General features: G+C 39.8%; 1 protein-coding gene across 1 annotated transcript; it reads left to right on the forward strand.

Moving 5' to 3' along the window:
• Window positions 1-485: 485 nt before the first annotated feature.
• On the forward strand, window positions 486-23,951 carry ZNF30 (zinc finger protein 30). The gene is made up of 5 exons (XM_087422170.1): window positions 486-584; window positions 5,369-5,456; window positions 6,755-6,887; window positions 7,923-8,021; window positions 19,416-23,951. Exons 2-5 carry the CDS (start codon window positions 5,448-5,450, stop codon window positions 21,116-21,118), a joined length of 1,944 nt encoding a protein of 647 aa, XP_087278296.1. The 5' UTR covers window positions 486-584; window positions 5,369-5,447; the 3' UTR covers window positions 21,119-23,951.

Raw genomic sequence — 23,951 nt, forward strand, 5'->3', positions numbered from 1 at the left:
AACACATTTTTAGTACATATTATGATGTTTTTGGGGGGGTCTGGTATGGCAGCGTCCTGGGTTGGCTCTCTCTACCTCGGGCCTCAGGTACCGGGAGATCGTGAACGCCTGAGTCCTCATCTTGGTCTTCCCTGGTCCAGGAGCACTATTGCCTCCTTTGGCCCGCGGTGACAAATCCATCCAACTCGCCCACATCTAAGAGAGGCCGAGTCCCGTCGGGCTGTCAGCTCCCTGAGAGTTTGCGCCTGCGCACTCCCAGTACCCAGGGAACTCCCAGAAGTCTCCGGGGCGCGGGGTGGGCGGTCCTTGTGGGAGACAGGCCGCGTATGTTCCACAGATTTACGGCTCCGGACTACATTTCCCACAGGTGACTGCAATGAGGCCAGTTTAGCCTGGGACTACATTTCCCAAAGACCACCGGGGCAACGTGGCCCTCAGTTTTTCCCCACCCCGCCCCGCGGCAGTGTTTTGTGATTGTTGGCGCGGCAGCGGGTTAGGGCTTCTGTGAGGGGAAAGTCGACGCCTGGCCCCGGGGAGCGAGCTCTGCAGAGGCGGGCCCGCCCCGCGGGGTAACCTGGACTTGTGTGAGGAAACAGTTAGTGCAGGGGGTGGGGAGGGCGCTCTCCAGACGCGGGGCCGGCGCGGACCCGACCCTGACGGGCGGGGAGCGTGGGGTGGGCGAGGCGCTCGGCGCGGACCGGCCGGTCCCGCCCGGATCGCGGGGCTGTGTGCGGGAGCGGCGGCGGGAGCGGGGGGAATGGCGTGGGGCAAACGAGGAGTGCGGGGGTGCGCCCGCGAAGACCGGGGCGTGACCTCCCGTGACCCTGGCTCTCCAGCTGGGAGGCGTGCCGCTGCACCCGAGTTCTGGGCTTCTGCCGCCCCGCCCGTCCCCCTCCCGCCGCCTGGGTCTGCCCGGAGTCCGGGAGGGCTCCGTCCGTGGGTGAGAGCCACAGCGTTCCCGGAGCGCTGACCCACCCCCCCTCGCTATCGCCCTATGACCCCCTCCGGTCATAAAGGGGGTGAGGGCGGGTGGGAGGTGGCTCAGAGAGTGTTTTCTGAGTCCTTCCAAACTCCAGAAAAGCGCAGTTGTCTCACGTGTCTCTTCTCCAGTTCTGTTCTTCTGCAAAAGAAAGACCCAGAAGAGGAAGAAATCGTTGTTGCACATCGAAAAATTAAGATTTAGGGGGGTTTTTGTTTTCTTTTTGTTCATAAGATTGTTATTGTTTTAAGAACATGAGTACATTTGTTTTCCTCTGCCCGAAATATTCTATAGAATAGTGACCTACTCTAGGTCTTCTTCCTAGTGAATAATAGGGTCCTTACAGATGGATCCCCCCCTCCCGTGGCCCCTCATTCTTTCTCTTTTTAGTTAATAGTCCCATTACCTTTTTAGTTACTATTTCTCACTGCTGATGCCACATCGTTCAAATCCTCCTGTATGCTCCCTTTCTGAGCATTGTGACGGTATGTTGTCGAAATGTAACTCCTGATGTTTGCTCGTAGGGCTATATTTTAGACTGAGTTGGTGGGGAGATTAGCATTAGTATTTGCTTGGCATCCCACGCTAGATAACTTAACCTTCTCTGGAGGCTTCGTTGTCAAAGCTTAGCAAGACAGGCGTCCATTTAATAATTTCAGTAAACAACAAAGGCGTCTTTCATGTGAAGCCTTTAGAAGTGGGAATGTGATTGTAGGTTTGAGCGTATTGGTAGGTCTGTGTCTTCATTTGTTGTATTATTTTTTTAGTTTTTAGTTTTGTTTAAGTTTGATTTTTTTGTTTTATTTGTTCGTCAGGCCTTGTTTGAGATTTGACAGCAGAGTCTGTCTCACACGTGTCATTGGACCGTGAGAGGCGATGTGGTGTGCTGTTGAAGAGTATGAGTTCTGAATCTTAAATATCTGGATTTGAAGCTTGGCTTTGCCACTTACTAGATGTTTGACAGCCTGCACACTCTCTTTTCGAAATCTCTAAAATGGGGGTAATAATAGTCTCTACTTCATAGGGGTATAATAAGGGTAAGATGTATTAATATCTGTAAAGTCCCTTAAAATAGTGCCTGGAACATAATAAGTGCATGGGAAATATTAGCTGTTTATTATTTGGTGATTCTGGGTCATTCCTCCTCAAAATGCAGTAGCAGTAGAAATAAGCTCAACTTGTTAAATATAGAAATTCCTATACTGAAGACTTTGACTCTATTTAGGGGCTTCCAGGTGACCACAAACCACTTACAGGTGCATACAGAATTGTAGTTTATATACGTGTATTTTTCTGGGGAGAAACATTGTGATTTTATTCAATTAACAAAGGTGGTATACATAATAAAAGTATTTAAAGCCGTTGGTATGCAAGCAAAGACTTTAATAGCTGGAAATGAGCTCGTATAAAATTAAGAGTTCAAGATTACGTAAATGGTTAAGTAAATGAGCCTACATTCCTGTGATGGAATGTTATGGAACTAATAAAAGTGTGTTTATAAAGAATCAATTATAAGAAGGAAAATGCATGAAGTAGTTTTAAACTATGTGCATAGTTATGGACAGTGGTATTCAAGAAAATTTTAAATTATATATGAATCCCATTTGCTATCATAGGGTTTATGTTTTGCAAAGACTGTAGAGGAAATATTTTAGTTATTTAGTGAAAGAGAAGAGGGATTTGGCCACAATTGTTGAGCATTCCTTGTGTACCCAAGGTTATTCTTTCTGCATTCATACTCTCATTCCGTCTGCAGTGGCCACTTAACCTTCTTTTGGTGAAGAATCTTGGTAGTGAATAAGTCTAATTATGTTGATGAGATAGACATAACTAAAGGATGTACAAGAACTGGTTTTCCCTAATCATCCTATTTGATCTTGGTTTTATTAATGACAGGAATATACCCACCATAAATAGGTTTTAATATTATGAAAGTCTTCATATTAAATTTCTGAAGGTAGAATTAATGCAGACTTGGTGCCAAAAAAAAAATCAGTAATCCAAAGAATTTATGAAAAAAGATAAAATTACCCATAGCTCTACCTTCTAGACTGAAATAATAAGAAATATTTATATTGGTCTCTGTCCCCAATTCTTGCTAATATTTGGTCTTTGACCTCAGTTTGTGACACAGAGCCCCTAAAATCCTTATGATTTCCTGAATAATAGGAGCATCTGACATGGAGCTTCTCAATCCCTTGGAATTTCCTGGGTGATAGGAGTGTCTTTTGTTCTAAAGAGGTGACTCTTGGTGGGCTCCTGGATGGGGCCATGATTAGGATCTTGAACTTTTAGCCCTGACCCCCATCCTCCAGACAGGGGGGAGGGGCTGGAAAATGAGTTAATAATTGTTCATGCCTATATGATGAAGCCTCCATAAAAATCACTAACATACAGGGTTCAGAGCGCTTCCGGGTCAGTGAACACGTTCATGTACCAGGAGGGTGGCTCACCCCACCTCCTCAGGGACAGAAGCTCTTGCACTTGGAACCCTCCAGACCTCACTGTTTCTCTCTTCATCTGGCTGTTCATTTGTATCGTTTATCATATTCTGTATTATGTTATAAACCAGTAAACTTAAGTAAGCGTTTCCCGAAATTCTGTGAGCTATGCTAGCAAATCATCCAACCTGTGGAGGGGGTCGTGGGAACCTCAATTTATAGCCAGTTGGTCAGAAGTACAGGTGACAACCTGGGACTTGCAATTGCATCTGAAGTGGGGGCAGTCTTGTGGGACTGAGCCCTTAACCTGTGGGATCTGATGGCAACTCCAGGTAAATAGTGCCAGAGCTGAATTGAATTGTAGGACACCCAGCTGGTGTCAGAGAATGGTCGATGTGGGGGAAAAAAACCCACACATTTGCTGTCAGAAGTATTGTGTGAGAGTAGAGGAAAACTGTGTGTTTTTCCTAGACACGGACATAATAGTTATTAATATTTTGGTGTGCACTTCCCCCACTTTCTGTTAGCATATATATAGGGTTTGGTTTTGTATCTGCAGATAGAATCACACTAATTGATTATGAAAGGTAGCGAAGACTTTTCAACTGTTAGATTAAAAAAGGAAACTGTAGGATTCATTTCCTTTGTGCACAGCAGGAAGAAAAGGGAAGCGCCAGTGATCCTCTTGTTTGAAAAACCTTATAAGTATTTACACCTTGTTGGGATTATAGCAATATTGTATAAAGATTATCAGTGCAGGATAAATGACTTCCAAGGATCTGTTGTACAAATTACTTTTCCAGTGACAAATTTATATAAAAAAAGAGAATAAGATGATAGTAGTTATAAACATTTACATCAATCTCCATATTGCGCAGAAGGAACAGGATTCAGCCTTTGTTAATTATATCAATTTTGCATTTTATTGCAGAATGGTGCTTCTCTCTGTAATTTCTACAGGAAAATTAAAGGGGAAATTTAAATGTCGGAGAATTTTTTCTGCTATTTTTTAAAAGAAGAGTTGAATTCTTAAGGCCAGGCTCTCAGTGTTTTAGTTAGAATTATAAGAAAGCATGCCAGAGATAAGTAAAAAATGGAAACAAATTGTTTCTTTTATAAAAATGAAATAAGGGACATGTAATGTTCTTCACTAATAATAGCTAACTCATGTTAAGCAATTACTCTATTCTGTTAAGTGTTTTTTGTTTTTTGCGGTTTTTTTCCCTAGGAAGATTGGCCCTGAGCTAACATCTGTGCCAGTCTTCCTCTATTTTGTATGTGAGTCACCACAACATGGCCACCCACTAGTGGTGTAGGTCCACGCCTGGGAACCAAATGCAGGCTGCCAAAGCAGAGTGCACAGAACTTAACCACTAGGCCATGAGGCCCGCCCACTCTGTTAAGTATTTTAAATGGATTTTCTTATTTACTCTTCAAGATAACCATATTTAGTAGCTGATATTCTTACCCCTGTTTTAGTGATGAGAAAACTGAGCTACTGAGATGTTAGTAAATGCCTGATCAGTATCTTCTATATTTTCCTTCTCCCATGTCTTGACCTTATCCTGAGGCCACAAAAGAAGTTCTGGTGTGGGTGATATGGGCTCTTTTTCAGTTAGAATGTGGGAATGGAAGGAGGAGAATCTGTTCACAGCAGAACTGTGCAGCCCAGTCTTAGATCCACATCAGCATGCGCAGATGAAGGCCTGGCCAGAAGACCCCCTGCTGAAGTGTCTGCTTCTGGCTTCATGGAAGAAGTGCTGTTGTTCTGCATCCAGCTGTTTGCAGCTTGGTTCACTTGGGTTTGGATTTATCCAGAATCCCTCTGTTCTTCCCCGACGTTTCACGTGGGGGTGGGTGTAGTAGAGTTTGGAAGCTGAAATGGGGGACAGGAAGGTTTACTGAGTGAAGTTATTAGGAATACTAAAGCCTCCTTTTCTTCTCTCAGCTCTGGATTTTCTAGAATTTGAACTGCTCCGTTAGAGGAACCGCAAGGAAGACTGACCAGTTCTTACATTTCTAAAAGCATGGCCCATGTAAGTTGTTGTTTCTCCTTGAAATATTGGGATTTTTAGATTGTAGATATTTTCCTTAATTAACTTGAAGTGTTCTTTCTAAGCGAGTGCCATATAATTACCTGCTTCTTGATTCCTCCTTGAAACAGTGTCAAATAATTGGTTCCTCCTTATGAGATCCCCTGTTCTAATTGGTGTGCACAAATTCACTGAGCACGTTGCTGAGCCGGTGCTGTATGATAAGTGTGTGTGAAGGGCTGTGATGGAGCAGTGCAGACGGGAAGTCCCACGAGAGGATTGTTGGAGCCTCCTCTGTCAGTTTGTGGTTTGGTGAGCTCGAGATACTGGCCTCGTTTGACCACACATCAGAAGATTTAAAATTTTCCACAGACCTGATAAGATGGGATTTTTGTATTGATTGGTCTCAGTCTTAATATGGTGAGATCGCGTGCTCTGTGAGGCTTTTAGGGACACATTAGGGACATGATTATGACACGGAAACATTGGTATCATGGTTCTTGCCAGGCGATGCCTGAGAGAGTGGTACCAGCTCAGTTTTGTTGTGGAATGCGACCTGCCAGACTTGAGTGACGGACATTTCATTCTGAATCATCGTAATCCACTAACTGAAGAACCGCAAAAGTGTTGAGCAAGGAATGCTGCGTGGCACTAGAAGTATATTATCACAAGTAGTAGATTCACGTAGATTACCAGAATTGGGGAAACCTGAGACATTTGGTCCAATCTCATATAAGCATAAAATAATTACTAACTCTGCTATATATCCGTGAGGTGTACTTTTATGCCTTCGTGAAAAATGTATTTATGAATACACGGAGAAATGCTTATGAGATGATCTGATGTAATGATCTTGGAGCTTCAGAAATTAACAAATTTTTTTAATATCTATTTTCTAAACTAGAGATTCTATGCTTGAAAGGAAAACCAGAGCTTTTTCTCTTAAAGGGAAAATAGTGTAGAGACTAATAGTTCTTGAGAATTTATTAGTTGGGTAGCTAGCAGGCAGTGTCTTTGGTGTGTGCTATTTGTTTAACAGAGAAACTTGGGTTATTTTATCCATTTCCCAACAGGTCTGGAGTATTGTGGTATCTCACAACATACTGAAAGTTTTGTCCATAGCAACAGGATTCTTCAGAAAGATGCGAATATCCTGCTTTGTTTACTTTCCCTATCATAAGCCTGCAGCCTATTTGATTGCTATGTTATTGCTCCCTTGCTGCGCTGAAACTTTTTATTTCTTCTCCTTTTATCTTGAAAACATTTTCTTTAATCTCACCAGAAATGTGTGGGTTTTGCAGTTTCAGGGCTCAGTGACGTTCAGGGACGTGGCCATAGCTTTCTCTCAGTGGGAGTGGGAGAGTCTGGATCCTGCTCAGAGGGCCTTGTACAGAGATGTGATGTTGGAGAACTATAGTAACTTGGTCTCACTGGGTAAGTTTATGTCTCTCAGATAATTTAGAATTTGCCCCCTGAAAGGCTTTCTTCATGATACCTTTTAGGGCTGTCTTAAGAAGTGAACGTAATTCTCCCTGTTCCCAAAGAAATGGTTTGAGTTCTGTTAGGGTGGAAATGATGAAATGGCAGGATTAGAATTCTGGGGTGTTTATTTCGTAAACTTTGGCCAAGCCCAGATTTCCTGTTGTGTTTATGCCCAAAATTGCTATACGTGCTCTGTTACTGCCTGACCCACCTGCAGGCAGAGCAGCTGGACAGAGGGTCCTGGTTTGTCTGTCTGAAGAGCCTGGGCAGTTTATACAGTGGTGGGTTGGATAAAGAGAAATCATTTAAAACTGAATTTACCTCATTTTATTTCTTAGAAAATTTTGTAAGAAAACCTGATTTTGTAGTTAAAATTTATAATCCACGAACTGTGCATTTAACATTAAATTAATATCCTATAGATATAGAGGTCTCCGGAAACTTTTTGTTTTTTTCTCTTAGAAAAATAATAATGTTTATAGCTCACATTGTGCTTACTGTGTACCAGTCACTATTCTAAGCTCTTTACGTGTATTTGTATTTGATTTGTATTAACTGACTTTTATCCTCAACAGCCACCCTATGAGATAGGTACTAATTTTATAACCATTTTAGATGAGAATACTGAGGCATGGTGAGTTTAAGCAAGTTACCCAAGGTCACACAGCTGGTAGGTGGCAGAAACAGGAATTTGAACCTAGGCACTCTGGTTCCACAGTCTGTGTTGTCAATTACAGTGTCCTACTTTCTGTCAAGACACAGAAGATAGATAGATATTTAAATTTTATTTAAATTTCAATTTTATTTAAAATAAGACCTTTTCTCCACCTATCTGGGTTCTTGAATCCCCTTGGCCTTCTCTTCTCTGAAGTACTTATCAATATCATTTTGACCTTTAGTTTATTGCCAATTTAACCTAAGATCAAAGTATTTTTGAATTCATATTTTGTTTCTTTTCTACATTGTATGACATTCTTATCTTGTAAGCAGGACGTTCCCTTTCTAAACCACATGTGATTACCTTATTGGAGCAGTGGAAAGAGCCCTGGATGGTACTGAGGAAAGATCAAAGACAACAGTACACAGGTGAGTCAGCACATCAGATGGAGAAGCCGTCACTCTGGGAACAGCCTGTGGTCAGGGAGCAGGCACATCTCCGAGATGTTGTTTGAAGTGTCCCTTCAAAGGCCCAAGCCCTGTGTGGAAGGGCCTGAGATGTGGGGAAAAGATGAATATCTCACCAGATTTTCCAGAGGAACTTCTTCCTTACCAGTTTCCACATTCCCTCACCGTCTCATGTTTCCTTGTCGTTCTGTGAGGCTGTTGTCTTTCCCAGTGCAGCATTTCAGCTGTATTTTGAATTTGCTTTGCTTTCAGCACCTCTTCTCCATTTAGATTTATTTATATGTTCTGAAGTGGTGATGATTGAACTGAGACAAGAACAAGAAGTAAGGGCGTAGGCCATGTGATCATGTAGAACATTCCAGGCAGAGTGAATGGAAATTCCCTGAGGTGGGAGTGAGTTTTGTGTGATTCAGGAGCAGTAAGCAGAGTTAATGCAGGGAAAGTAACAAGAAAAAAGCTAGAATGTTAGAAGGGGCCAGCTCATATATATTTTGTTGTCAGTTATCAGGAATTTGGATCATTTTCTGAAAGTGACTGAAAGCCATGATCTAATTTATGTTTTTCCAATTTTTAATTTTTAAAAATTTCTAATAAATATGAGATAGAAACCAGAAAAATCACGTTAAAATATTCAGCTTAATGAGTTGTTATGAGACAGATGTCTATAACCATCACCCTGCGCAGAAAACATTTTTTTTAGATAATTTTAGGCTTACAGAAAAGTTACAAAATTATACAAAGAATTTTTATATACTCTTCACCAGATTCTCCAAATGAGGAGATACAACTTTTCCAGCCACCCCTTAAGCCCTCCGCCTGCCTCTGCCTAATCACAGCCCTCCTTCTCCCTCCCGGATTGTTTACTTCCAGTCCCTTCACACCTTACCAGGTACCCCGCGTACTCACGACCGGGTTCACCAGCTTTCTCAGAGTTGCCTGCTACCCTTTCTGGTGAATATCCATTGGTTATTTTGAGGTTCTCAGGTCTGTCGGATGCTCCCCACAGCCCCCCTTTGCTTCTCCCTGCACAGATGCACGGAGAGTAGACTGGATGGAGCAAGACTGAGAATAGGAGAACCTGCTGGGAGGCTAATCGTGTAGAGCACACTAGGGGCGATAGTGGTTTGGGTTAGAATGTTAGTGGTGGAGTCTCGTTGTTCCGAGTTTTTGGCAAGGCTGCATTATGTAGGTCTGATTGATTAAACCATTGGTTGCGTGGTTGAAGTCGACTCCCCCGCCCCTTCCTTCCCTGTAGGTCAGGGGTGAGGTGGGGCTAAGAGTTTTATTTATTTATTTATTTTTTGGAAGTTAGGTGATCTTTTATTTTATTTTTAAAAATTTTTTGTTTATTGCAGTAACATTGGTTTATAACATTGTATAAATTTCAGGTGTACATCATTACACTTCTATTTCTGCATAGATTACATCGTGTTCATCACCCAAATACTAATTACAACCCATCGCCACACACATGTGCTGCATTATCCCTCTTGCCCTCCTCCCTCCCCCTGCCTGGTGAACATATCAACATATCAAGCAGGAGGGTTGTGGGAATCCCTGAATTTGTAGTCAGACAGGCAGAAGTGTGGGTAGCCTGGGGATACCTGAGATTTGTGGCTGGTGTCCAAAGTGGAGGCAGTCTTGTGGGACTGAGCCCTTAACTTATGAGATCTGTACTAACTCCAGTTAGTGTGAGAACTGAATTGAATTGTAGCAAACCCAGTTGGAATCAGAACATAGCCCCTTCCTCTGTAAAAACAATAAAAATTATATCTTAGGAAAAAAAAAAAAAGAATGTTAGTGGTGGAAAGTGGTGAGAAGGTATGGTCTTCATAATATAGTTTGAATGTAGAACTAACAGCATGCTGGTGAGCTGTAAATAAATGTGGAAGCAAAGAGGGACATTAGGAAGGATCATCAGGTTTTGACTTGAGCAGGTGAATGGTGATAGAATTGTCTGAGATGGGAAGGAGGGAAAAGACAGGTTGGAGGGCAAATCTGAAAATGTCTGCTTTGAGTATGTTAAGTTGGAGATGACTGTCAGTCATCCAATTAGAGATGCTGAGTGGGCCGTTGAATATGAAGGTCTGGAGAGCAGGGAGAGTTTAGGCTCACACATAACAATTTGGGTCTTATTGACATATGGCTGGTATTGGATGAGGTCACCCAGAGCCAGTGCAGATAGAGGATTCTCTAACATTCAGGGATCTGTTAGTGGACGCTGCAAAAGAGACTGCTGAGGGGGCAGGGGGAATAGGCGGAAGGTGGTCAAAAGGTACAGATTTCCAGCTATAAGATAAATAAGTCGAAGGGTGTAATGTACGACCTGGTCACTGTAGTTAGCACCGCTGTGTGATCTATAGGAAACTTGTTAAGAGAGTAAGTCCCAAGTGTTCTCATCACAAGGAGAACATTCTTTTCTTCTTTCATTTCTTTATATTGTATCTATATGAGATGATGGGTGTTAGCTGAACCTGTTGCAATAATTATTTCACAATATATGTAAATCAAACCATGCTCTACACCTTAAACTTCTACGGTGATGTATATCAATTATTTCTCAATAAAACTGGAAAAAAAGAGAGACTGCTGAGAAGGAGCACATTTTAAGGTAGAATTATAACCAGAAAGTGGTACTACCAAAGACAAATGAAGAAAATGTTTCAAGATGGAGGAATAATCACTGAAAAGTAAATTAAAATAAAAAATGAGAAATGACCACAATATTTCGCCTTCTGGAAGGGAACGCACTCAGTGACGTCAAGGAGTGAAAGCCTGACCCGTCTGGTTCGAGCAGAGTGGGAGGTGAGGCAGTGAGGAGAGGGAGTCTGCAGTTCTGTCGAAGCACTTGGTTATGAAGAGATGGGTTACACCTGGGTGATTGACAATGGGGACAGTTCCAGAGAGTGGTAAAAATGGAGGAATTAGAGGAAATTAATACAGAAGCAACGGCTTTGAGTTTGAGGTAGTAGAATTTTGTGCTGAAGAAAAAGCTGTGACAGTGGCTTTGGATGTAGATAACTTAATTGATGTGGTAGGGGAAAGACTATGTATCTTGTATCTTGTTCTGTTTTCTCAGAAATATAAGATGAAAAATCATTAACTGAAAATTAATGAGGGGAGATATGAAATCTGAACATTGTTGTTCAGTTTACGCACACCATACTGAGCTATTCCCTTTTTGACCGTTGTCTCTTGTTCGGCCAGTGTGGTGGTGGCGGTGGCAGTGGCACTGTAGTCATAGCAGTTACTTTATTGATTCTACAGTCTATGCCCGGCGCCGTTCTATGCTTTTTACATGTATTGACCCATGGATTCTCACACCAACGTTATGACGTGTGTGAAACTGCTGTCTGTATTTTATATCTGAGGAAACTAAGGCTTGGGATGATTAAGAACTTTTCCTAATTACAGAGCTAGTTGTTGGAGCTAGAATTTAGACACAATCTGGCTGATGATCTGTTAATAATCACCTTGCTCTTCTGCATTTGTATATTCATTCTTTTAGCTGAAATTTATTGATTTAACCAATTATGTACAAGGTTCTTTACTTAATTGATGGATTTTATATAACTCTTTATTTTGTAATAATTTCTAACCAGAAAATTTGTAAGAATAGTAGAGAACATACTTATAACCGTTACCCAGAGGTTGTTACTATTTTATATATTTGCTTTTTATCATTCTCATCCTGCCCCCCATCATGAGATGCTCTTACCCTAAATGTTTCAGTGTATTTCTTAAGAACAAGTTCATTGTCTTTAAAACCATAGCATAATTATCAAAATCAAACTGTGGTAAAATACTTTTATCTAACCTACAGACGTTAATCAAATTTCAGCAATTGTCTCAATGGTATTCTTTACAGAAAAAAAAAATTGCAACCCAGAATCCAAGACAAAAATCATGGATTTGATTTAATTGTCATCTTACTTTGGTCTCCCTTAATTTGAAACCTCTCCTAGGTCTTCCTTTGCCTTTTATGACTTTGGCATTTTTTATGAGTATGTCTCTTTTGTAGATTGTCCCTCAATTTGAATTTGTCTAATGTTTCCTCATAATTAGACTCAGTTACATATTTTCAGCAGGAATGTCACTGAAATGTGCTTAGTGTGTGCTATATCAAGAGGCTCACGATGGCGGTTTATCCCATTAGTGGTGATGTTAACTTTGACCACGTGGTTACAGTGATGTCTGGCAGGTCTCTCCACTGGAAACTTTTTTCCCTATGTAATTAATCAGTGTTTTGTTGGTAGATACTTTGGAGCTGTAAATATCATGTTCCTTATCAAACTTGCACCACTCATTTTAGCATCCGTTGCTGATTCTTAAGTAAAGCAACTAGATCCAGAGTCAGCCAACTTTTTATGTAAAGGGCCAGATAGCAAATATTTTAGGTTTTACAGGCCATGGGGTTTCTATTGCAACTACTCAGTTCTTCTGTTATAGCGTGAAAGCAGCCACTGATATAATATGTGAACGACTTGGTGTGGGTGTTTCAGTAAAACTTGATTTCAGAAATGGATAGCAGGCGAGAGTTGGCCATAGTTTGCGGACACCTGAGCTAGATGGTCACCAAGTGGTAATTTTGTAACTCTGTCACTTCTTCAACATTTATTAGTTAGCATTTTAATATAAGAGGAACATTTCCTTCCCTCCCATTTATTTTTTCGTTTATTTTATTTATATCAGTATGGATCCATGCATTCTTTTTGTATTCAATGAGTTATAGTCTTTTGCTATCATTTTGATGTTCAAACTGTCTCATATTTGGCAAATGGGAGCCTCTTTATGGCAGCCTCTGTGACCTCTTGTATGAGTTTACTTAAAAAACCCAAACTTATAATGAAATTTACAGTATTTTTTTTTTGTGAGGAAGATCAGCCCTGAGCTAACGTCTGCCAAGCCTCCTCTTTTTGCTGAGGAAGACTGGCCCTGAGCTAACATCTGTGCCCATCTTCCTCCACTTGAGATGGAATGCTGCTACAGCATGGCTTGACAAGCAGTGCGTCGGTGTGTGCCCGGGACCCGAACCTGGGCTGCCAGCAGCAGAGCACGTCCATTTAACCGCTACACCTCGGGGCCAGCCCCTATAGTCTTAATATGTATTGAGCTAGAATGTGTAATTAAATGGCGTTCACAACTTAGTGAAGAGCAGTTCTAATAAGATACTGAGATGAAAATGAGGGCAAGAGATGTAGACACTGGGTCTCTTGAGAGGAGAGACAGCTAAGGAGTAAGATTAGGAAGGAAGAAGGTGGAAGAAGGAAAGTGCAGGGCGTAGCAGTGAAGATAAGGCAGTAAGAAAGAGAGAGTGTCCTTTTTGGTAAGTGGAAGGTCTTTTGGGACACATTTCAATATAGTTCTATGGTTGGAAGTTATTGTTAGGAGCGCACACTAATTCTTTTTCATTTAAAAAAATAAACAGAAGAAATTTAGCTTCTTTTTAAAAAGTTGAGGGGCCAGACCGGTGGCGTAGTGGTTAAGTGGGCGCACTCCACTTTGGCGGCCCAGGGTTCGCACCTTTGGATCCTGGGGGTGCACCAATACACTGCTTGTCAAGCGGTCCTGTGGCGGGGTCCCATATACAAAGTAGAGGAAGATGAGCACAGGTGTTAGCTCAGGGCCAGTCTTCCTCAGCAAAAAAGAGGAGGATTGGCATGGATGTTAGCTCAGGGCTGATCTCCCTCACCAAAAAAAAAAAGTTGATGTAAGTTCTGATAGAAGGTGTGGGTGTTCGAAATTGCAATTCAGTTTCATGTATATGGCAGCTACCTGAGGAAAAGTCTTCTAACACCTATTTCATAGCTCTTTTCTATGTTATTTATTCATCCATCTTATCTTGGGTGTTAGTTTTTGCCGTAATAAATAACCACAAACTTGTCAATTAGTTCTACCGTAACAAATTACCACAAACTTGGTGGCTTAAGACAACAGAAATTTACCGCCTCGCGGTTCTGGAGGCCAGAAGTTTGAAATCAAGAGGTCAAGGGCGTGCCCTCTCTGAAGGTCCTAGGGGAGGATCCTTCTTTGCCTCTTTGTAGCTTCTGGTGGTTGCTGGCAGCCTAGGCTTTCCTTGGCTTGTAGCTACATTAGTACCATCTCTGCCTCCATGTCACGTGGTGTTCTCCTTCCTGTCTGTGTGTCCTCTCCTTCTCGTAGAAGGACACCAGTCATGTTAGATTTAGGGCCCACCCTAATCCACTGTGACCTCATCTTAAATGATTACATCTACAGATTCCCTATTTCCAAATAAGATCACAGTCTGAGGTTCTGGGTGGACAAGATTTGGGGGAACACTATTCAACTCAATACACTTTGTGTCTTATCAGTCTACTTATATTACTTTAAGAGTTTTTTGTTTTGTTTATTTTACAAATTGTATTATTTTTAATGTCTCTTAACATATGGAAGTATTATTCCATTCTTAAAAGTCTGTTTTTGTTTTGTTTTTGCATTTTGCCAACTGAATTAAAAACTACATAAAAGTTGAAAGAGTAATATGACAACAATCCTTAAACTTTCACCTAGACTCACCAATTTTTAATATTTTACTACTTTGTTCTTTATCTATATAAAAATTTTTTCCTGTACCATTAAAGTAAATTGCACAAATTGTAACACTTCCTACCTAAATATTGAAGAATGTACTAAGAATAAGGACATTATTCTCCATAACCACAAAGAGAAAACCATTATTTTACCTGTAGTACCCACCAGAGGGTCATCTTAGGCTCAGATGAACACTCAGACTAAGACTGCCTTTGATGATCTTGGCCCCATCTGTTCAGAATATCCCGCAGCAGGAGCCCCAGGCTGCCAGCAGGGCAGCATCAACTGCCTATCAGCCTGAGTCCTTAACAGTGGTTCATTCAGGAGACACTCACACAGCCATCCGAAAGGTAAGGTGCAGAGGCGAGATACACATCAGGCAGATTTGGGAGTTGCACTGGCTTAAAAAAGACTCATGTTTCACAGAATTCAAAACCTGTAACAATTCCATAGGAAAGCTTCCAGGGTCCCCAAAAGACATGCCATTTAAAAGAGATACGACATTTAGGGAAGCTCAGAGTATGGGGTTACCATCAGGTATTTCTGTTTCCCTCAGTTCATATGCAGCTTATCTATCTGTCATCTTTTTTTACCGTAAACAATATTGATTAGTAAGACAGTACACCATATACCACTTTGTCATCTAGAACAGCACTGTCCAATAGAAATGTAATGCAAGCCACGTATGTAATTTTAAATTTTCTAGTGGCCAATTTAAAAAGAAAAAGAAGAGCCGGCCCCGTGGCTTAGCGGTTAAGTGCGCGCGCTCTGCTACTGACGGCCCGGGTTCAGATCCCGGGCATGCACCAACGCACCGCTTGTCCGGCCACGCTGAAGCCACGTCCCACATACAGCAACTAGAAGGATGTGCAACTATGACATACAACAATCTACTGGGGCTTTGGAGAAAAAAAAGGGAGGAGGATTGGCAATAGATATTAGCTCAGAGCTGTTCTTCCTCAGCAAAAAGAGGAGGATTAGCGTGGATGTTAGCTCAGGGCTGATCTTCCTCACAAAAAAAATAAATAAAAAATAAAATAAAAAAATAAAAAGAAAATGGTAAAATTAATTTTAATGTATTTTATTTTAGTATATCCCAAATATTATCATTTTTATATGCAATCACTATAAAACTATTGAGATAATTTACATTTCTCTTTGTACTAAGTCTTTGAAATCTGGTGTGTATGTTACACCTACAGCACATCTCAATTCAGTCTAGTCACATGGCTAGTCTTTTTCGCATATTTGGATATAATTGATGAGTAATGATGAAATAATTCTTAGGATGATGAAACAGAAAAAAGTTCCAAGGGAACATTATTCTTATCTTAAAGGAAAAATAATATGATTGCTATCCTGTAGTATATCTCAGTTTTATAAAAGGATCCAGTAGAACCCTGTCTAATTGTAAGAATGAGATTTATTCTGTTTTGAAAATAAGTAAATTTTCCTCTTTGTTCTTTGGAAGGTCTGTAAGAAAGAATAAAAGTCATAAAATGTTAATTCTTACAAATAGAACTGCTTTAAAAATACTCAAAAACTAAAACTTAATTCCATGGACCCTGCTTTTAAGACAGGCACAGGGAAGTATGTCTGTCTCAGTTTTGTTTAACACAGAGACAACAAATTATGTTGGTTTCACTTCTTGGTTTCTCCTACCCCCTGAAAATTTGGTCATTTTCAGCCTTATCTGGAGGATAGACCATTATCCTCTTGGGACATAATTATCCAAATGTACAGAGCTGTTGGTTCTGTCACCATTGTGTATATATGGAAGTCATTTCAACTTCTAAAAGTGTTGTATTTTCTTATTATTTTATTTGGAAGATTATTTGGGTCATTTGCTGACAAAATGGTTCCACAACAGCATTTAAGAGTATAGATTATAATTTGAATACTGCAGTATAGACAAATACTAAGAGAAGGCTTATGATCAGAATTTCTAGTCTGCTTCTAGGCCAGGATCACACACTAGCACCCAAATTAAACCAAAAGAACAGATCCAATCCCTAATCCAAAGAACCTGCAGAAATAGATATGGAGGAATTATCCTGATTACCTAATTTCCTGATTTCCTATTTGTTTCCTGGATCATTTTAGTGATCTTAAAGATTTCAAAGTCTTTAAAGATGTGAGTACAACATTCTTCTCATAAGAGAACAGCGTTTCTCCCTTGGAAAGCCAGTAGTTTTTCTGAACAGAATCTGTTTTGTCCAATTTCGTGGACGAGAGTTCTATGCCTTTGTGACATTGTCTAGGTCTGTTATCTGGACCATATAGTTTTCTCCATTTTGAGGTCCTTTAGTATGCATGACATGAAAAGGCTTGGGGGCAGAAAAAAGCAGTCCAAAATTCTCCTTTAATGGTGGTTGAAGTTTTTTGACACAAATCAAGGTCCAGTTTTTCTCCTCCTTGAATTAAATTATCTAAAGATCTCTTTCTGAGAAGGGAAATTGATGGGGCAAAATGATCCTACAAGATAACAGAGACCATCCTAAAGGCAGGTATTCAGTTTAATGAGGTGACATATCTGATCTCATTTTACAATTGACTTTTGTGTGCAAATCCAGCTTATCTTCAAGGGCCATGCCAGTGGTCTGGTTTTGGTCAAAATGCCCTTCTGGGCTTATCACATGGCATGGTAATATTTTAAATGGTAAACACTCTTGTCTGGAATACATCACAGGAGGTGATATGTCTTTTATCAGAAGACACGGTAATATCTATGCACATCTTTTAGAGTGATAACAGTCCAAGGCCACATTATTCACTTAATTTTTCTCCTTGTGACTGAACAATAATCTGTGTGGTATTACTTTATTATCAAGAAGTATTCATTTCTTTAACAACCTGTCATGTAATGGTTTTAACAACAATTGTTAATCCTCATCAGAATAAAAAATATTGTTTGTAAGATTGTAATTCGTTGCTATTATTTCTTCGGTAAGTATTTCTTGGCCTTCTAAACTAGTACTTTTTGGTTATCTTGAAACATAGTTCCAGTGAAAAGGAGAAGAGAAATTATTTGATTCTTTACTAATGGTTAAATACTTTATAAGTAGGAGATTATTCAACAATGAAGAAGGTTAAAAATGATTTTTCTTTTCCCTTGCAAGAATTATTATGGATTCATCCTTTATTGTCATTGATTCAGAATGTATAATTCAAAATAAATACATATGTGCCTCTTTTGTCATTGTGTTTGCCATAGGGAGTGCCATATCAAGTCTCCTGTTTCTTGGACAAACACGTGAATCTTTGAAATTTTCCTTATTTTTTGGCACAAGATGTCTGAGGTTCACCTTGTACTTTCCCTGCCTCACCCAGGAATTATTCATTTCTTCAAGTATTCCCTATTTTATATTGTTGGATTATCAGTGAACTATTTTTGTAAAATCATCTTTTAATAATATTCTGATTTGTTTCGTCTGGGGGTTTGTTTTTTGTAATCAACCCCTACTGTGTGCTAGAGGGTTCTAGTTTAATGCTAAATGGTGCCTGCTCTTGGGAAGTGTATTAGTTGTCTGTTGCTGCAAAGCAAATTACCACCAACTTAGTAGCTAAGAATGACACTCATTTGTTATCACTGTTGTTATCATGGTTCTGTATGTCACAAGTTCAGCACAGGGTGGCTAAATCAAGGTATCAGCTGTGACTGTGATTTTTCAGGGCATGGGATCCTCTTCCAAGCTCACTGGTTATTGACAGAATTCATTTCTTTCTCACACTTTCCATGCAGCCCCCTCCATCTTCAAGCCAGCAACCAGCAAGTCTTATCCTTCTCACTCTTTGAATGTCTGATTTTCCTTCTGCCCTGAGCAAGGAGAAAGCTCTGCTTTTAAGGGCCTATCCAGATAATCCAGGATAATCTCCTTATCTTAAATCAACTAATTAGTAACCTTGATTATATACTTTTGCCATGTGGGGCAGCATATGCACAGACATGAGGAGGGCAAAGGTCATGAGGGCCGAAATACTATCTACCACAGGTAGGTTTGGGAGAAATAAATTAGAAATCATAACAGAGAAAGAATTATGTAATTGAAAACAGATAGGAATTACAGGAATCAAGTGTTAGGATAGAAAATAAAGGCCTGGACGTCCTTAGACAAAGTCAGCGGTTTACGGTATTCCTGATAAAGTGACATTTTACCTTAAACATGTATAGGATGAGAAAGATCCAGTCTGCAAACAACACATGCCAAAGGATTTTTGGGAGATGACGCCACCTGCAGACGGAACCAAAAGATGAGAAAATTTGTGACACATTCCAGGTGCTGAAAGGGGGAAGTGAGGTAAATAGGGAACCAAGGGAATTATGACTTGCTGTGAGGCCTGATAGGTAAGCAGGGACCATAGTATGCGTGGAGAGATGCGTGGATTCTGTTCTAAGTGTAAAAGGGGACCACGGGGGAAATGAGAGTTCATCTGTATCAGAAGCGTTTGTTAGAAATGTTAAAAATATCAGTGCCCAGGAACTTCCCCTATGTGTTCTGATTCAGGGGTTCTGGGATGGTGCTTGAACATCAGTTTTTTAACAAGCTCTTCAGAGATTCTGATCCACATCTAAATATCAGAAATTAAAACATTTTACTAATCACCAACCTCACTATTTTACATAAACTCTCATTAATTTCTGCATTCTTCCTTGACCTTTTTTTGAATTTCATAATATTTTAGTTTTATCTAAGATATTTATTCCTAATGGATATTATTTTCAATTTATCTCTTTTTTCCCACAGAAATCTAATTTTTCTCATATAGGAAAATAAAATATTTTTGTTTTTTGTTTTCTTTCAGATTTTCAGTTGAAGGATGAGATAATCAGCTGTAAAGAAATGCCCACTTATGAGAAATGTACGTCTTTTTCTCTACATCAGAGAATTCTTAATAGAGAGAAACCATATGAATGTCAGGAATGTGGGAAGACTTTTTGTCAAGGCTCAAAGCCTGTTCAACATGAGAGAATACACTCTAGTGAAAAACCCTACAAATGTGAAGATTGTGGGAAGAACTTTAGTAATGGGCATCAACTTACTACACATCAGAGATTGCACATTGGTGAGAAACCCTATAAATGTAAGGAATGTGGAAAGGCTTTTATTAGAGGCTCAGCCTTTGTTAAACATGGGAGAATTCATACTGGTGAGAAACCATATGAATGTGAGGAAGGTGGAAAGACTTTTAGCAGTAGCCATCAATTTACTGTGCATCAGAGAATTCATATTAGTAAGAAACCATATGAATGTGGGGAACACGGAAAGGCTTTTTATAGTAGCTCATACCTTGTTCAACATCAAAGAATCCATAACAGTGAGAAACCCTATGAATGTAAGGAATGTGGGAAAGCTTTTATAGTGTATGGAAAACTTATTCGGCATCAGAACATTCACACTGGTGAAAAACCTTTTATATGTAAAGAATGTGGGAAGGCCTTTAGTACCTTCTCATACCTTGTTCAGCATCATCGAATTCACACTGGTGAAAAACCCTATGAATGTAAAGAATGTGGGAAGGCCTTTAGTACTAGCTCACCCCTTGTCAAACATCAGAGAATTCATACTGGTGAGAAACCCTACAAATGTAAGGAATGTGGGAAGGCCTTTACTGTGTATGGACAACTTACTCGACATCAGAGTATTCACACTGGTGAGAAACCCTTTGAATGTAAGGAATGTGGGAAGGCCTTTAGACTTAGTTCATTTCTTAGTGCACATCAGAGAATTCACGCAGGGGTAAAGCCCTATGAATGCAAGGAATGCGGGAAAGCCTTTAGTCGTGCCTCATACCTTGTTCAACATGAAAGACTTCATACAGGTGAGAAACCCTATGAGTGTAAGGAGTGTGGCAAGGCCTTCAGTACTGGCTCATACCTTGTTCAGCATCAGAGAATTCATACTGGTGAGAAGCCCTATGAATGTCAGGAATGTGGGAAGGCCTTTATTAGTCGCCATCAACTTACTGTCCATCAGAGGGTTCATACTGGTGAGAAACCCTATGAATGTATGGAATGTGGAAGGGCCTTTAGAGTACATGTACACCTTACACAACATCAGAAAATTCATATTGATGTGAAACCCTATGAGTGTAAGGAATGTGGAAAAACGTTCAGCCGTGCCTCATACCTTGTACAACATGGGAGAATTCACACTGGTGAGAAACCCTACGAGTGTAAGGAATGTGGGAAGGCCTTTAGTTCTGGCTCGTACCTCATTCAACATCAAAGAATTCATACAGGTGAGAAACCTTATGAATGTAACAAATGTGGGAAAGCCTTTACTGTGTATGGACAACTTATTGGACATCAGAGTGTGCACACTGGTGAGAAACCTTTTGAATGTAGGGAATGTGGGAAGACCTTTAGACTTAATTCATTCCTTACTGAACATCAGAGGATACACACTGGTGAGAAACCTTTTAAATGTAAAAAGTGTGGGAAGGCCTTTAGATACAGTTCAGCCCTTAAAGCACATCAGAGAAACCATATGGTTGTAAAACCGTAAGAATTAAAGGAATGTAGGAAGTCCTTTAATTATGGCTCGAACATTGTTCATTGTCAGAGAATTTGTGCTGGTGAGAAACTTTTGAATGTGAAACGTTGGTAGGCCTTTGGAAAATATTCTCATCTTTCTTATATTAGAGAAGTCATAATTCAGAACACATAAGAAAGTCTTCACTTGTCCTTCTTGTGTTTATAATATGAGAATATTCATAGTGGTTACTAGTTCAGAAAAGATGGGAAATGTTAATGCTGACAGCATCCACAGCATGAAATTTTATATGACGTATTCTAATGTGATTGAAAGAATGACTGAATGAATAAATGAATTTAAAAACCTTCCAGTTACTCTTAAATCATGGCTAAACTTCAGATAATTCATCCTGATTTTTAAAAACCAGTAAATTAATACATATTGGAAAGTTTGTGGCATTGGCACACATTAACTGTCATCATTGTCATTCCACGACTTTGTTTGACATTGGGCACCATGTCACCTCACGGCATTGTTTTAAATGACAATAATAGAGCCTACATACTTATAAAAAACCTATTCAATATTTACTAGTGTTATTATCATGTTTTGGTAACTGCTAGTAAAATTTTGAGAGTAAGACCCTACAGATGTAGTTGATTTAGAAATGTCTCTAGGGCTGGCCCCCTGGCTTAGCGGTTACGTGCGTGCGCTCTGCTACTGGCGGCCCAGGTTCGGATCCTGGGCGTGCACCAGTGCACTGCTTCTCTGGCCATGCTGAGGCTGCGTCCCACATACAGCAACTAGAAGGATGTGCAACTATGACATACAACTATCTACTGGGGCTTTGGGGGGCGGGAAGGAGGAGGATTGGGAATGGATGTTAGCTCAGAGCCGGTCTTCCTCAGCAAAAAGAGGAGGATTAGCACGGATGTTAGCTCAGGGCAGATCTTCCTCACAAAAAAAAAAAAAAAAAAAAAAGTCCCTATATCCATGCATCAGATAGATCTTTCTGGGTAAAAGGGTAAAACTTTGTAGAAAGAAAGGAACATGGGAGGATATTTATTTAGAATTCATCTCAAGTTGAATCAAACAATTCTTGAAAGATACTCAGCCTTTTAATGTGTGTGAAGATGTTGAGAATAGCCTAAAAGCCACATTCGTTGTCCAAAATAAACTATCCATTTAGACATTTCCAACTTTTTTTTTTTTTTTTTTTGGTGAGGAAGATTGGCCCTGAGCTAACATCTCTACCCATCGTCCTCTATTTTGTGTGTGGGATGCAGCCATGGCATGGCTCGATGAGCAGTGTGTAGGTTCATGCCTGGGATCTGAACCTGCAAACCCCAGGCCGCTGAAGTGGAGTGCGCGAGCTTAACCACTATGCCACTGGGCCAGCCCCTTTACAACTTTTTTTAATGGAAATTTCAACATAGAGAAAAGTAGAAAGAATGGTAAAATTGCCACAGTCTTGGTAACATTTTGCTTTATTTATCTCTCCATCTGTACATAGTTATTTCTGCCTGTAAGAGGAAGTTACAGACTTCACCCCTAAATATTAATCTTGTACTCTTGAGTCCCGCCTTTTTACATGATTTTGATTTTGGGGGGAGTCCAAGGAAGTTGTGTTATAGAATGCCTCACGTCCTGTATTTAGTTGTTTCCTCACACTGTCATCTAACTTGTTCCTCTATCCCAGGTTTTTTCTCTATTGGAAGTGATAAAGATGTCTTTGTGTTCTGAAGAGCACTTGCAAGGTAATGCCGCATGTATTTGCAAACACATAATACCAGGTTTTCCCATAGTTAGTAATACTAAGTGTTAAAGCTTGGGTAAGGTGGTCACTGCTGGAATTTCCACTGTACAGCTTCTTTTTGCAATTAGTGATCTGAATAGTGATATTTTTAACATCTTCATTTGGGAAGTGATCCCATGTATGTATAAGTTTGGGATTAAGAGAAAACCAAATTTGAAATTGTGGTCTATTCAGAAAAGAATAATGATGAGATTCTTATGTATCAGAACTTTTGGTATGAGGCCAGAACTGTAATTGGAACATTAATTTTATAATATCAAGATTAATTAGAAAATTAATGCCTGCAGGAAACCAAGATTAAAAGCCAGAATTTCATTTTGTTCATCTCTTTATCCCTACCACCTATATATGCAATAATTGTCACAGTGTATGCAATTAATAAAGCTGTTAAAAGAAGGAATAATTATATTTATTTGTTCTAGGGCCATTTCTTGAAAAGAGTTGCCTTTCTCCATTGAGTTGCTTTGTTGAAAATCAGTAGACTACATAAATATATTTCTGAATACTCTTCTATACCATTGTACCCTGTGTCTTATTCTTCCAATACCAGAGTATTGGTCACTGCACATTTCAAAATTGCTTTGACTGTTGCATTTCCTTTTCAGTTACGTATTTTTAAATCAGCTTGTCAATTCTATTGGGGGAAAATGACTTGGGATTATAATGTGGATTGTATTGAATCTATAGATCAATATGGAGATAATTAACATCTTAACACTGTTGAGTCCACCAATCCATGAACATCTCTCTCCTTTTATTTAGGTCTTCAGTTTCTCTCAGCAATGTTTTGTAACATTCATTGTTCAGTTCTACCCCATATTTTGTTAAACTTATCCTTAAGTGTGTCATAATTCTTGATGTTTGATAAATGCTATTGCTGAATAACTGGAAAATGATATATTGATACAGGGATGATTTTTTGCATGTTGACTTTCCTATGATCTCATTAAATTCGTTTATGAGTTCTAGTAGCTTTTTGTATGTTTCTTAGAATTTTCTACATACAAAACCAGGTCATTTGTGAATAAAGATGCTTTTACTACTGCC

The sequence above is a fragment of the Ceratotherium simum genome, chromosome 33, assembly GCF_057802395.1.
Source record: "Ceratotherium simum simum isolate JZ-2026a chromosome 33, ASM5780239v1, whole genome shotgun sequence".
In the NCBI taxonomy this organism is placed as follows: Eukaryota; Metazoa; Chordata; class Mammalia; order Perissodactyla; family Rhinocerotidae; genus Ceratotherium; species Ceratotherium simum.